This window comes from Amblyomma maculatum, chromosome 1 (genome assembly GCF_055883805.1).
Source record: "Amblyomma maculatum isolate TAMU_Amacu chromosome 1, ASM5588380v1, whole genome shotgun sequence".
Classification (NCBI taxonomy): domain Eukaryota; kingdom Metazoa; phylum Arthropoda; class Arachnida; order Ixodida; family Ixodidae; genus Amblyomma; species Amblyomma maculatum.
The window spans coordinates 441,294,337-441,310,844 of record NC_139344.1 but is presented as its reverse complement, the minus strand read 5'-3'; the positions used below and the strand labels follow the sequence as shown (position 1 = coordinate 441,310,844).

Below are 16,508 nucleotides of genomic sequence, written 5' to 3'. Positions count from 1 at the left end.
TTGCTTTTTTTTTCAAAACTAGCTGAACTCCTTTTATTTTCAGTTATACCTTTTCCATTACCTCCTACATTTTCAGACCCACAGCCCACAAGTGACTGCCAGTGAGGATCAACTATAATATACTTTTCTCTTGAATAATAAAGGTAAACAGTCATACACTGACAATTCGTAGTGCGGACGGGTAGCGACATACTTTTCAGCGGATACAACAGTTCTCCTGGCGTGGTACAACCTCCTTCGGGAAGAAAAAGGAGCTAGTTGCCATCATCGCACCATTTTCATCTCACACGAAACAGCACAAAAGGGCGCCTGAAGTAGTCGCAATCTTCAAACAACACGAGCTTGCCTATAACAGCTTTTCAGTGCGAGAGAGGTTAGTATCCCCATGTTGGCAAAAACTGTCCGGAGGCATCAGCTGCTAACGTTTGAAACCTCAGAGTCTGGAAAATTACGAAAATGCTCCTTAGAGGTCATTGACACCAGGATCCTTGCACCCCCTGCCTGAAGCATCCCATGCAGCCTCGAAAGATCACGAGCTTGGCTCTGACGGGTAGTATTTGACGGGTGGAAGGGTCGGGAGTCGTAAGGCTTTGGGTGTAAAGGTGCGCAGGCGATCATATATTTTTTTAGCTCATAGAATTTGCTGGAAGGCGACTGGTTGGCGGGTTGTAGGATATCTCTACCACATTAGGCGTGATGGAGTTGGAACGAGCTGAAACCTCGGGAAGCTCCTTCCGAATAAAAGGGTGAGTCAGGAATCAAGCACACGGGACCCCTGCAACCCTGCTTGAAGCATTGCCGCCTCGAAAAATCCCGAGCATGAAACGTGCCATATGATTTGACACTTCTCTTACCAAAAGGGTGAGATGATACGAATTAGCATGAGCCAGAAACATTCACCTAACTAAAATATCAATGACTACTGGATATCGAATGTTGTCTAAGTCACATAAACGTCAATCGGCATGGCACAAGAAATTATTCATAACAAGCAATAATGGTTTTGTCAATTCTTTGCATAGGCTAAAGCATGATTATATAGAATACCGCAAAAAAAAAAACGACCGCTCTCCCATATATCCCTCATGTATTTCATTAAACGTCTGTGATACACTGCACTCAGCTTTTTTATTCTTTGAACAAATGGCATTCTTTGAGGACTTTAGTTACTATTGTTATCCGTAGGATGACTTCTTGAAACATCGCACTTCTTTAGGGAATACAAGAATTTCACTTTCTTTTTCTACCTTGGGATTGCGATCATTGCGTCAATATAGGTCCCTAGTTTTGGAAATCGTTTGCTAAAGCGACTTGTAATTCATTTGTTTGGTCGTAGGCGGCAGAGTTACGTGAAATCTTTGGCCTCTTTCTTAGCCCAGAATAAAAAAAAAAACTAGCTATCGTTGTACACGTAGAATATTTCTGGTAATTTCACGTGGTGGCATTCACTGCAGTAATCAGTGCTAATATCCAGGGCGCGCAAAATTTCCTCTTTTAGAAACTCCATAAAGTATAGGTTCCGAACATAGTGCTATAATTTTTTTAACAGCTGCTTGTTGTCAATAACACTCTGTTTTTGTTTGTGTGGTTTTATGTATTGAAAAAAAAAAAACAACATTCAGTAATCATTGAAATGAGAATGAGAAGCAGTTTTGGAGGCATTATTGATAATTTTTTGGCGGAGAATCAATCCTCACCATACTCTTAAACGACATTAGCGCAATCACTTAGGACAAAGTGGGAGAAAATGAGATATTTCTTGCTGATTTTGCAGATTTTTTTAGCACACTTGTCTACAGGTTTAAAAGGCGTTAATCAAACTCTGACCGCATTTTATTAGGCCATGGAAAGTTGCTGCATATAAATAGCTACTCAGAAGGAATCCAAAACATGGCAGCGGGCTTTTTTTTTTTTTAGTAAGGCCACCGCATAATTGCAAGCGGAAATCATTTCCCGTCTGTACCACGTTCGAGAAATCTCATTTTGCTGGCTGCTACCTTGCAACATTATACCAGACTTTTTTTTTTTTTTTAGTGAGGCAAACGAACAGGGCTCCCAATCGACAATGATGTGCATAATACTCCCCCGTTTTTTCGAGGTTGTGCCTGACACTAATAAAAGAATGCAATTTTGATACAAGAATTCTTTTAAACAGTTTTTCTAAGCCATGGCGCGTTCTATAAAAAATAATATTCGATCTTACTATGAGCCGGAATGCGTTTTGTCATGCAGCGCGACCGTTCGTACGATGCCCACAAGGCGAAGTGTATGGCGGCTGTGCTTCCCTCCGTGGAGGCGTCTCAGCGGGACAGGGAGGCCTGCCGCATCGTCGTCGAAGCCACCAACATGAGCAGCGCTGCTTTCTGGACCATCACACAGGTGAGGAGGGCTTCCTGCGCCACATATGAACATTTAAAGAAGAAGGATAACACCGAAAAGTGTTCCACGCAAAAAAGGAATAAAAATGTGGCTCATTAGTTTTTAAAAAATGTTGCTCTTCTCTCATCAATAGCGAGTAGAGCACTGAGCCTGCGTTTGTAACCTTAGAGCTGTCTCCCTACAATCTGGAAAAGGCTATCTCCACGTCAGTGTGTTCCTTCGCCTTGATTGAACTTGATAAGCCATCATAGCATTTTCGCTCTCACGGCCACGCTGCGTCATGTTTGTGAATGAACCGGGGCCTTTAAAGCGGTGTGTTTAAAATAGGCACCCAGCTATAATCGATTGCACTCAGTTCAGTGATTGCCAACAAATCTGATATTGTATACCCCCAAAAATTTTGCCCAGAATTATTGATCAATGAGCTCGGCCACATTGAAATATCTGATTAGCTTGAACCATACCCATTCTGATGGCCGCACACAAAGTTAGTCCGGGCCACCTGCAAATTTCACCCCCGTCACCTGAACATTTTGCAACATAAATTTATGCACCATTTCGATCGAATTTTTGCTATTGTTGCCAGCGTATCATCTTAAACCCCTTGGAGTTTTCGATACGCATATATTAAAATGCATTTTTCAGTTTGCTCAGTAAGTTTGTCTCTTCAGCCAATTACTTGACTATGTTCCTGCCGACAAGGCGATAGCGAAAATGTATTGTGCGTTGATAAGCGGTATTTTAGACTCGTTAAAAAAATACAATGACCTGCCATAAAATATTTTCTTTAAAACATTATTTTCATTATCATTTTAAAACATTCGGTAGTTCAGTTAGCACACCTTTGCCTAAGTGGCATTCGCACGACAGATGAAATCGCTAATGCCCGCACGAACTAGCACGATGTGATTCTATGCCACTCCCTGATTTTAACTTCTCCGTTTCAATCAATGTTCAGCGGTCCGCGATATAGATAAAAGGTTTTCCCACACTTCAGTTTTTCATGAACGATTAATTTTTTTTTTCCTCGCGGAGAGTTTTCTAGCAATCCTCCCGGTGCCCAAGCATTGAGAACGTAGCATAATATTGCATTGAAACGCTTGAGGTAAGCAAGAAACAGTTTTCACTGAGTGACATGTACGCTGCACAGCGCGCACGAATGAATGTTACACTGGCCTGTATCCCGATCATCTTAGCTTATATCTTCTGCTTATATTAAGGCAAAAACCTTGCTTGGATCAAGATTGGCGTGGACAGAAAGTCTTCACCTTTTACGGTATCCATGTCACCATGCGGCAGCGCCATGTCATGAACACATAATGCGTGATAGGTACTATCCTCCCACCCGCCATCAAAGCGCCAACTGGGACGACGGCATGCGTCACCCATACCGATGCGGGAGGGCCCCTTCCCTCTTGATGCATCTGGCTCGCTATTCGCTTGTAAGGACTCGCTTAAGTCGATGTCAACAATTACTCCCTTGTTTCTTATCAACCTCCATGTAGAACCACATTTCCCCTGTTTCCTGTTCTTTCGCAACATTTCCCCTCACAACTGTTCTTCACACAACGTTCCGGGTGGCATCATGCCATTTAGCTTCTTGATTGGCAGGCATCTGCTAATGTAGCTTGCGATCGAGATTGGAACCACCACTTCCAACTGTACGCCTCAACTACCTCACTAGACCATGTGACCGAGCATAACGAGTATTGTCATAGAAAAAGGAGGGGAGAGGACACCACCAGAGAAGAAGAAAGTGCTCAGAGGGCATTGCGCTAGCTTTCGCGTGGTGAAGAGCGCCACAGGAGGAAGTTATTGAAGTAAACGATATAGCTTGCAATACAGGGAACCGCATGCATTTTCCCCGTTTTATCGAGCGAAACAGCCACCAGGGCAATGAGTTGGCAAATGAAGCTGCAGAGTAAAAGTACACAGTTGCCGCGTTTCCTCTCAGCGTCTTTACCACAGGCTGCACTGGAGTAGTGTGGCTCTCCGGTCACGCAGAGCTCTGGGAGCAAGGGTTAGCCCACGCTGTCATCTGCGATTTACTCCTGTAGTTTGAATGCTCGCCACGGAAGGCCAGTCCGCGCTTCAGACGTCACGTGACCGATCGGTTCGCGAACAGGTCCGTCATGTGCATCCGCCTTAACAGCTTAGCTCATTCATCAACACCCCGCTGGGGTGGCGCAGTGGTTACGGCGCTTGACTACTGTTCCCAAGGGCGCGGGATCGAATCCCGGCCTCGGCGGCCGCTTTTCGCACGCGGCGAAAAGCAAGGCACCCGTGTGCTGTGCGATGTCAGTGCACGTTAAAGAACCGCAGGTGGTCGAAATTTCCGGAGTCCTCCACTACAGCGTCTCTCATAGCCTGAGTCGCTTTGGGACGTTAAACCCCACAAAACCAAAACCAATCATTCATCAACGAAAGCTAATTGGTTTTAGCGGTCCAGCCAGAAAGCTTCCGAAAGAGGGGAAAGAGCGTTGGCCGCGTCGCGTTGAACGCACCGAAGCTTGGGAAGACGGCGGCGGCGGAGCGCTTGACGATAGATGCAAGTCGGCTGGCAGTTTCGTAACGATACGTAGTTAGTAGTGGTGCTCGGCCTCCCATGGCATTACGCTGTAATCGGTAATTCACCAATCGGCTAAGCTTACTTTTTGTGATTGTTTTGTTGAGTTGCGCAGTATAAGTTCTCTGATCGGATTATGCTAGAGGGCATGTCGTATACGCCCTCTTCAGTTTCTTCCTTTGCACGACGCGTGCTTCTCATTCGACGGAAGACAGTGTCAAGAAATTTCATCAACGCCGTCTCCTTACGGGCTTGCTCATTGCAGCTGATCAGTTGGCAGAGCTGGCCCCCTATTTGCACTGAGACGAACAAGTTTGATCTGTAAGCTCTCTCATTGCAAGAATTGACAAGCGCTTTAGCGGTCACGCAGCGAAAATGGAAATCAGCCTTTGTAGACGGAGAAAGCCAGAACACAAAAAAAATGTTTCGCCATTATGAGCCAATTTCTCGCGTAACAGTAATAATAATAGTAATAATAATACGGGATAATAATAATAATACTGGTGGGTGTCGACACCAGTTGTTGGGTGCAAACTAAGCTGCGTGAACATTCACTTCAAAACAGTGGTAAACGATTTTTCTCGCTGTATCAGTCCAGCGTTTGAATCGAGCGCTGAAGACATTCTCAATTTTATTTTTTGAGTCATAAATGAGCTTTATTTTTCTGCGCAGACGCATTTTTATTTCACCCGAAAAAGCCTGAGAATGGGTATTCAGGGACGACAGCAGCTGACCAGAGTTTCTTTTTGTATGTCACTTCATTGGTCTCAACGCCCTTCATGCGCCGTCATCATCCTCTTTTTCTCGTTACTACAGAAAGTGACTGCAAATTCCGGATTCATTTTTGGGCTAGAGAAATATGTGCATGAAACCAATGCTGCATTTAAACACAAAAGCGATGCCCTCAAGCTGACAAGCTCTTGGTATACGAAGCGCTAAGCACGCAATACTAGTCTCCAACTTCTCTCGTAATAACTGCCAGGCTGCAACCCAAATACACAAACAAGAGAGCGAAAACAAACACAGACATCAAATAAGGTATAGATGCAATATTTCAGCACGAAATATTCAAAGCAAAGTTCAAACGCTAGTGAAAGGAATTAGTGAGATATTCTATGGTGAGGCAGACAAAAGTAAAGAAAAATAAAGTGCCTCTAGACAAAAAAAATGCTTTATTTCAACGCGCCTGGCATGGGCATTGAAGGCCGAGTCAATGCAGCAACTAGGCTGGCGCCGCAAGTTTGTTGCCATCAAAGATAGTTTTTTATTGCGCTTTCGTACAGCACGCATGTCGTTGACACTGAACATTGAACGCTATGTTAAACCTCTAATTTCTTTTTGCGAAACCACTGTGCTGCAAGGTACAACGAGCGTAACTGCTTACCTTTGTTAATTTCGCTATATATTTATTCCAGGTGCGGAGGTGCATTGCGGACAGCGTAATGTTCCCAGATTCTGACGAGGTGAGTTCAGTTGACGCTTGACTGCAAGCAGCACCCTCTACCGCTTATTCTCGATAGAAAACAGGTTTTGTGCGGACAGTATTGCGTTGTTGGCCTGGTTATCACAGCGCAAATTTTCGACGTTTAGTCAACTCAATCTGTTCCACACTCAGGAACAATTTGATGGGCGTATAGAAGCTCATCCTGGGTTCAAGATGGGAAATCAGAACTATTTTCAGCATGAAACGCATTTGGTTTCGTTCGCACTGTTTTCAATTAGAAGCGCGTTTGTTTAATTGCCTACAACAACTGAGCTCACATGCAGCTACTATGTGTAGCTCAATACACTGCCTTTCAAGCAGGAGCAGCTATATACAATGTCGTCAGTTCAAACGATCTAACTACCCAGCCTCCTAATTTCTTTTCTTTTCAAATTGTTTCCTCACCATTCTCGCCAAGATGTTATCCGATAAACTGCCTACGATCCTCAGTCGGGATTATTTGTGTCCGAAAGGTTATTTCTGGTTTACCATGCTTCGTGATCTCATCTTTTCATAGTGGAAAGTGTCCCTTGTCACTGCTTGTAGAAGAATAGCACCTGGACACAATGATGACACAGTGTTTTTCATACCTTATCAGACTCTAGGCACTATGCATTCGTTTCTAGTTTAGTCGAAAGGATAATGTAAACAATCACGACTACACTAAATATAAGTACACACCAGAGATCATGAACATAGGTTGGCTTAAAAGGCCAACTACTGAACTCACTTTCGGCCACAAATAATAATCAAAAATCAGCTATGAATTCATTTTGTAACATGACTTTACTGATCTTTTTCTCAGGTTGATAATTGTATATTATTATTATTATTATTATTATTATTATTATTATTATTATTATTATTATTATTATTATTATTATTATTATTATTATTATTATTATTATTATTATTATTATTATTATTATTATTATTATTTCGAAATATTGAAGAGTAGCTTGACTCCAGGCTGGGGTGGACACAAAGAAAAAACTACATAAGAAGAAAACATCAACAAAGGCAATCACACTCAAATACAGAAATTCAAAGCATGGAACATTGCCAAAAAGAAAAACAGACAATGCAGGAATACAAGTACAACTTCACCCAAGAATTTTCAAATTTGCGATGAACTGTTCAACACTGGAACTGTTGACAATATTCCTAGGTAATTTATTCCAAGCGTCTATGGTTCGAGGAAAAAAATGAATACACGAAGGTATTGTTCAGAAAGGTATATTCCTCATTTATTTTCCGTTATCAAAACGCGAGCTTGTGAGCAGAGTGTGAGGGGTAATGAAATTGTGATTGTTGATTTGTATTATGTTGTTATATATTAAATACAAGTCTTTTAATCTGCATTCAAAACGTCTCGCCCGAGGTTTATCGAGACCAAGACAATCAAGCATTTCTGTCACGCTATCAGTGCGTTTATATTTGGTGCAAATAAATTTGGCCGCTGTTCTTTGAACTCTTTCTACTTTGTGAATATGTTTCGCCGTATAAGGGTCCCATAGACACAATGCATACTCCAGATATGACCGCACTAACGCTGTATATGCTTCTAGCTTCACGTGCATGGGTGCTTTAAAAGCTTGCGTCGAATAAACCAGAGAGATTTAAAGGCTTTGGTGCAGACTATTAATATGAAGGTCCAAACTCAGTTTGTGTGTAATTGTAACTCCGAGGTATTCAACAGCCGCGATGCCATTCACAGAATAAGAATGTTTTAATACGATTTTGTTCCTGGACATACGGAGGACTAAGCACTTGTCAGCATTTAAAAGCATGCTCCAATTTGTACACCAGCCTGAAACATCAGCGAGGTTTTTGTTAGGTTTAATTTGATCACCTACACATTTACCTGAGGTATAAAGAACGCAGTCATCTGCGAAAAGCTTTATCTTAACATCATTGTGTATGGCTTTCACGATATCATTAACATAAATAAGGAATAAAATTGGTCCCAGAACCAATCCTTGCGGTACCTCTGATCTTACCTGCAGTGTCTCCGAGCAGTAGTCGTCAACTTGGACGTACTGGTACCTGTTTTCTAGATAACCCCAAATTAATTCGATAACTTTGCTATTTATTCCGATCTCGTAAAGTTTCTGTATTAGTTTATTATGAGGCACTTTATCAAAAGCTTTCGCATAGTCCAAAAATATAGCGTCAATCTGTTCCTTATTATTAATCGCGAGTAAAAAATCTTGGCATGCACTAAGGAGCTGCGTCACAGTCGACAAGCCACTCCGAAACCCGTGCTGTGCGTCTGATAGCAGTTTGTTTTCTTCAAGAAATACTGTCAAGTGTCGACCGATTATATGTTCTAATATTCTGCTACCTGTTGAGGTCAAGGAGATCGGGTGGTAATTGGATACACACAGGCGATCAGTTACCTTGAATATGGATATCATACGGGCGCCTCTCGATAGTCTGCCGAAAGAGAACACTGCACTAGTGACGCGTTAAAAATGAGGAACAAGTACTGCGAAATTCATTCCGCGTAACGTCGCAAGGAAACTGTACGAATACTATCGGGTTCGTCAGCTTTTTTCATCGTCAAGATTAAGCAGCAAGTTGAAAATACATTCCTGGGACACAATACCTTAAGGCATAGATGAAAAGTACCCTTCAGGCTTAGTAACAAGATTAGTATCTTTCCAGGCGTATACGGATTGAAAGTAGCTGTTAAATTCATTGACAACTGATTTTGCTTCGGAGACTGGGGACCCATCAACCATTAATAAAATACTATTGGATTTGTTGCCGTCCATATACCTCGAAACTTTCCCCGGCGCTTCTTTGAGGAAAATGCCTAATGTGAAACTGAAAAAACTTTCCTTGGCTTGTTTAACCTCAGTTTTCAGCCCTGCGCTTAGACTGTTGATAGCAGGGTCTCGAGGCCTGCCTGAGCGTCTCATTCTCTTAAGCTTTCTTTTCACGTGGGTTATCTGTCTCGTAATCCAGGGGTTCTGTTTCTTTTTCTTAACCCTGTCAGGAACACACATGGCAATACAATGAATGCAAATTTGTTTGAATTTGCACCACAATATATTCACATTTTCGTCAACATTAATATATATTACAAAGAGTATCGGGAGCTTGCACGAAGCGATGCATGCTGGGTAATCCGCCATGATGTTGTCGTTGGCAGCAGACGACGAAGCATGGCACTGCCACACAGCCTCGTCTGCGTGGTCGCGTAGTGCGCGCAGACGATGCTGGCGCGATCGGACAGGCCGACTTCGGGTTCTTCACGTATCCAAAAACACTTCTGCACAAGGGCGAGAAGGCCAATGATTCCTCTAGCAACGTCGACGCGAATGGCTCGCACTAGCCACAGACGCGAGATCGACGCCAATCCGCGGAAAAGTATCAACCTACTTGCCAGAATTAGAAATCATGAATGTCGGCGATGTCGACGGGCAGCCAGGTCCAGACGCATAGTGCAGTCAGCCGTTGTCGCGTAGCTTGAACAGGACCGCGTCGCACTGCTTTTCATTTCGTCATAGCGCGCCTGGTTTTCCGGGCACAGCGACGACGCGTACGTTCCTAAGGAATCTGCCGACAATTGCACGCACGTAAGGGCAGCGCAAGAAAAGCCGCGTATTTGCTCGGTGGACCGTCGGAAAAGACAAGGCACTTGCTCAATTCAGACTAGCTGCGCTGCTGCCCGTCTGCGGCCAGCGACATCATCATGGCGGATTACCCGGCATGCATCGCTTCATGCAAGTTCCCTATATGCAGGATGTGCACGTGTAGCTGAAAGGCTTACGGCTATCAGATTTACGAAGACAGTGCAGGCTTTCAACTTTTCTTTTTTATCCTCACGCCACAGAAAAGCAGCCTTTCGGTCGCAACCTGAAATCTCGTTTCCAAATTTGTTTAACGATAGGGTAGATTACGGGTCATTTTGCTCTCATGTTTTATTTTCTGCACTTTTTCTTTTCGTTGGTTTTGCCTCCCCATTTCTCTCCTTTCATAAAAGTGGCTTTCTGGTGATTTCTTTTTCGTTTTCGTTAGGGGGAGAATGGTACTTCTCCCCCTAAAAAGTCATCCGGGATTTAAGAATACCAAATAAAATGAGTTTGAACATAAAACAAATTTTGTTGATTTTTTACCGACACATGTCAACTTCTGCGCAAGGGCTAGCAATAGTAGAAAATGATAACAGGGAAGAAATAGGGATTCCTCACATAAACACCGGACTGATCGTATACTAAGTTTTGTTCTGAAGATAGTCATGGGGGAATGAACTGCTATTATGATATTGTAAAAAGGCGTAATTACTGACATCGATGCAAGCGCAGCCATACGGCTACAAAGGAGTGCTATATATCTTCCCACAAATCTCGTAGTTAAATATTGGTCCTGTTCCGGGGATCGAGCCCGAAACTAGCGCCTTTCCAGGGCAGTCGCTCTACTAACTGAGCTAACTAGGATGGCAGCAGAACAGATGGAAGGACGAGAGCATATTGCTCGATAACATGGTGTAGGAATGGTGATGGTCAATTATTTATGGGAATCCTCCGGGTGGAGAAGATTTATAATAAGGAAGTAATTACTTCTTGACATTCACTCAAGCACAGCAATATGGTTACAAAGGAAAGCTATACAGCTTTTTCTTTAACTACGAAGTTTCTAAAAAGCTCTATAGCTTTCCTTTGTAGTCGTATGGCTGCAGTTGGGTGGCATTCAATAAGTAGTTACTCCTTTTTTATAAATCTAATCCACCTTGGGAGATTCCTCTTAACATTTAACCAGTTGTGATATTGTAGGTTCTGAAAAAATGTGTCTGCATAAAAATGGAGGTCGACCAATACCAGTTTATCGTTTTCAGTAATATGAAATGAAGAATGCGAAAGCTGATATATGAGAGCACGTTTATTGAATAATATCAAAGGTAAACAATAAGCCTAAGAGATAGAAATTCGCCGCTTTGTGTAGTACGTTCTCGGAAAAACAGCCGCATCCCCTGTGTAAATAGTTGTGAATATAGCGCCTGTACTACTTGTACGGGCGTGCCAGGCGTGCTGCGTTTTAGGAAACATCCAGCCTTGGATTTAAATGCCCTCCCAACCTCGCTCAATATCCATATTCATGTGTAGCAAGAAGTGCATGTTACAGACGCCGGTTCACTTTTTTCGATTTCTTACACACTGTTCCGGTCCTTAAACTGTACGTATTAATATTTAGCCAGCATATTCTGAGTACGAATATCTGTTTACGCCTAATTTGTAAAATATTTATGACCAACAATATTCAATAAATGGAAATGGGCACGAGTATTTTGCAGCCTTTGAGCCGATTAACAGCTATTCGTATCTCGGGTGGTACAGCCTCCAAACACAATATCTGTGGAACAGATTTCTCGGTTCCATTGCTTTATTGACTGAAGGCTATCCAACGTATCTAAATTGTATTTTACAAGAAATTGTCTCTATAGTGAAACTTCTCCAAGCGTGTTATTTCTCGCTTTCTCTCTCTCTCTCTCTCTCTCTCTCTCTACCTGGCTCATGACGCTGCCCTAAAAATGGGGTTGCAGTCATCTGCTGAGCTCAGCTGAATTCAAAAGCTCTGCCTTCGACGGAGAAGTGAAAGAGAGCTAAAATTAGGTTGCGTCTTAACTATGCATTACCGTATTGTATGCTGACGTCTTGATTTCTCCTTTCTTAGTTTTATGCTTGGGGCCTGGGGTTTACATGTAATATTTATTTCCTGCCCCCATCTGGCTCACCATTTTGCGATCGAATACAAACTGCTAACCTTAAATATCTTGTTAACTGCAAAAGAACGTACGCGCGAGGTTTCTTCCTTTTCTGAATGTATCACGATGTTAACCTCAAAAAGATTCCAGCAAAAGGCGGCTCAGCGATGTCTCTCGAGTAGTACTTTGGGCAGCGCTTTCCCACTGTGACAGGCAGTGAGCGCGCACTAAGAAAAGTGCGTGTTTGCAGGAAAAGTTGGACCTGGAGGCAAAGCGCGCGCTCTGTCTCCGCGAGGCGCTTCCAGACACCCCGGAAGGTGACAGGGAAGCTGCCTTCCGCAGCGCCACCCAGGAGGCCAACGCACTCACGCGGCGCCACACGGACTTGAGGCAAAAGGCGAGCGCAAAGCAACCCCCAGCATGCCCTGCCGTCCGTCTTGTTTCTAAAGCACAGCATTTATGCGCCTGTTCGACGGTTGAGCCGAGTCGCCGTTGCCGATGTAACCGAATGAAAGTCACGAGCCAATGCAAATTTCCAAACGAAAAGAAAGAAGTGCCAGCAGTTATGCGTCCCGTAGCTGTTCTTTATTTTATTCTAAAAAATTGCGTTTGGTTTCAGAGAAAAACAAAGAGGGATTTGTAACTGCGCATACCTATATACAAGCATTTTTTTTAATTATTTTTCATTATATCGCGAAACCGCTGAAATAGATGCACTCAAAATTCGCATTAAATTGTATCATAATCATCCCTAGAATGCTTTGTGTCGACAATTTCGAACTTTGGTTACATTGTAATGCATTAAGTAATGCGAATGAGTGGACGCGAAGCCTCGTCAAGCAATCTCTCACGGAATACCTTGAACACGGAGGCTCTACACGGCTCGCACTAACAGAGTCGTGAAATATTTTGCAGTACGTACGGTACTTGCAGTAGGATGGCGTAATGTTCAGACTCCTGTAATTATTGCGACTAGATGGACCTAACATTACAATGACATTACGCTGTTGGGAATCATTAATGGGCATCAAGAACGGTTCAGACAGACAACCAGTGCTCGCACGAGGCTATGATGATGTGATGGTGCAATGCCGTGCTCATTTCGTTGGTGGTGACCTGGTTGCGTGAAGCAAAAAAACCCTCAATAGTAACCTATAGCTTCTTAAGTTTGGCTTAGTTTCGATTATTTGCCTTTTCTCAGTCTGAGCTGCAGTTTTCACATGAGGAGTGGAGAGCACTGTGGCGCGTAATGCATCGAATTCGCAGTAAGCCTGTTCCACTCAAACACTTAAGTCTGCTCTCTGTAACTGCCTTCAAAAGATCAACCTTTGCCGTAAAGGCCAACCAGACCTTGTCTTTTCTTCTTCCAGCTGGAAACCTGCATGCACGAGTACTTGTTGCACATAGAGGCAAGTACATATTTGCGCCGTTTTGTATTTACCCGATAGTGGGGCTGAGTGGTAAGTACTTGCTCTCCTTTTTCCTTGATGATAATGGCCTCCATTCAGAACGCGATTTCCTAAAAATGGCATCTTACCTGAGAGGGGATCATGTGCATGACGATGGCAAATAGCCCCCTAATGAGCTTTGACTCTCCCTAATGTACTTTGTCCCATATCGGTGGTATAATCAATGCTCCTATGTACTCACTTCCCACGTAGCTTGGGCGAAAGAACTGAGGCAGAAGTGTTTAGAGTACCAAGAACTTTCACAAATAATGTACGTAGCCACTATAAGAAAGTTGTGGGAAAGAAAAAAAAGAGGGTGCAATGGTAGAGCTACTAGCCACTTCGGTCTCTATCACTTAGAACGGTTTCCAGAACAATGATAAGAAAACGTGATAACCGGACAGGCATATTATTCTTTGTTAAAAGGTCTCGGGTGAATATTTTCTGACCCTTGTTGATGACTGTGTGTTTCCTTCATACCTAAAACACTTGTTTTTCTTGAACACAGCTTATGTTGCGATGTGGTGCGAATCGTTGAATAGGCACATGCAACATAGTGTATGCGCTCGGATTTACCTATTTAGACTCATTTGGATGAAGTATTACGGCGCTCTTTCATTCCCAAAAGCCTACTACAGGAGCTGGTGTGCAAGTCGGACGAAGGAAGCGCACTTCACTAAGTATGCAATAAAAACAATGCACCGAATACATTATTAAGCAGGCGCGCAAAAAAGGAAGGCCAGATTTGCAGCGCAATGAACAATCTGTCACCAGAATAATATTTTTTTTAAAAGGGCGCCTTTGGCATACTCGTTCCGTCTCGTATCCTTCTATTCGTATGGAAGAACACATGTAACTGTCACCAAAGAACTGGGCCTATATCCTACAAGACAAGTGTTTTACAAACTTCGGTCAGGGTGCTGTGCCCTCTATATTTTGTTGAAACGTCTCTTTGATAACCATCTTCGTAATTGTCTCTTCATCCTTTACTTCATAGTTATTGAGAGTGCTGATCATATCATAGGCTGTATGGATGTATTATTTATTATGAGTTACCGCGGCAATAGTTACGGAAAAGACCGCGGCAAAAGCCAACGGCGAACTGGAGAAAACAGTGCAATGTCGACGAAAACACCTAGTTGCGAAGACACTACCATGCCAACAAATGAAGTAGAAAAAAACAGTATCGTAATGACAAGATAGGTTTTCTATTCTACAAACGTAATCTTCTGCCCGTGTACTGTGCGATGTCAGGGCACGTTAAAGAACCCCAAGTGGTTGGATTTTCCTTCATCTTTCACTACGGTGTCTCTGATAGCCTTAGTCGCTTTGAGAATTGAACCCCAACAAACAAACCAAACGTAGTCTTCTGCACTTGTAAACAATATTAGAGTTAGCCTTAAATTACAAATAAAGAATTTCTACTCGGTCGTTAACAAGCTTCGCACCACTACTTTGAAATTGACGGGCAGTAAGAACATTTTAAAGTTGTTTTTGTTATTCAGAATATATCAGTTACTGTTTCGCAAATGTATTGTTTTCGTTAGTTCCTAACAATTTATTTGTCGAAAACATTATTACAAATGGCAAGACAAACAAAAAAACGCCAACTATCATTCATCAGCTACTGACTGCTAATGACTGTGGTAGCATGCTCTGGAAACCCCCTACCGAGGTTTTTTTTCATTCCTGAGGCCCGCAAAATCCGTTAACATTTGCTTTTGGCAGTTTAAACCTCTCTTTCACAGAACCTAATAAGTTTTAAACCATTCTACATACATTTTTTTATAATGACTGATACGTCTAGTGAACGGGCATAAACGTTTAAAAGACACACTGTTGGTGGCAGACACATGCCCCATCATCACCTAAAGTCGCCGCCATATTACAAAAGTATTACCGCCAGCACTCGTGAGGTAATCTATGTGGGCAGGAAAGCTAACAACAATGCACACACTCAACAAGTGCTATTTTACTTCCATATTTAAATAACAGTGTTTAGCCTCAGAAAATAGTGGTTGGCAACCATCGCACCGAGTGCTGTTCTCAGTATAAAACGACATTCGCGAAGTGCCTCGGTCGGAATCTGTGCCGCCTCAGCGTTCTTGAATGTGTGCAGGAGCAGCGCGAGTACCGACAACTGCTCCCCGAATGCCAGAAGAAGCTCTTCCCTGGCCTGGACCTCAAGGAAGTGCAGGAGAAACTGGACATATCCCTCGAGAGAGGAGACTTAAACCCATATATTCAGGTGAGGCGCCTGAGCTACTTGGGTGCGGAGAATAATACAATGACGCGCTGGAAAGCTATTGCCTCGTTTAATAGTTTTTCATCGTGTAGAATACAAGCCGATGGATTAGGTAGCAAATAAAGGCAAGGGACTGCAGCAGCGTGAGGAAGTACCTGGCGCAGCATTCATGTTGCTTTTAAAAGAGGAGCTTATAAATCATGTGCGGTGTAGCCAGATGAGCCCTACTTAACTTTTTGAAAGGGTTATCTCTGTTCAACCGCTTATAACGCGAAAATATGGGAACCTGCCGTTCCATCTGTACATATGGTGCCGTCTGACAGCAGCCGCTTCAAATGGCGGTGATTTAGCCTTGGCCTCTGAGATCAGCTACGAGGCAATAGTGCGCTTGTTCGCTGATGCCACCGCTAAACCTCCGTTGTTTGAAAGTGGCTACAAGATGGCGCTGCATGCACAACTCAAATTCAATGCACAACTGTTTCAGAAGGAATTATGGTGCCCGGACTTACTTTCGGAAATGCGGTTTTGTGCCTAAAATCAGAGGTAGAGTCGACATTAGAAATAAATCAGAGATCTGTTGGACGATTAGCACTAGGCGCCCACGGCAAAACTACAAATGAGGCGGTACAGGGAGATATGGGCTGGGCATCTTTCGAAGTACGGGAAGCTCAAAGTAA

General features: G+C 43.1%; 1 protein-coding gene across 1 annotated transcript in view; it reads left to right on the top strand.

The window, feature by feature from the left end:
* Positions 1 to 16,508, top strand: part of LOC146209572 (uncharacterized) — a 60,832-nt gene that overhangs the window by 30,274 nt on the left and 14,050 nt on the right. The window contains exons 4-8 of the mRNA XM_084580510.1: positions 2,233 to 2,379; positions 6,361 to 6,408; positions 12,389 to 12,535; positions 13,509 to 13,547; positions 15,706 to 15,834. Of these exons, the coding sequence (XP_084436636.1) occupies positions 2,233 to 2,379; positions 6,361 to 6,408; positions 12,389 to 12,535; positions 13,509 to 13,547; positions 15,706 to 15,834 (510 nt within the window). The remainder of the gene's footprint in view (positions 1 to 2,232; positions 2,380 to 6,360; positions 6,409 to 12,388; positions 12,536 to 13,508; positions 13,548 to 15,705; positions 15,835 to 16,508) is intronic.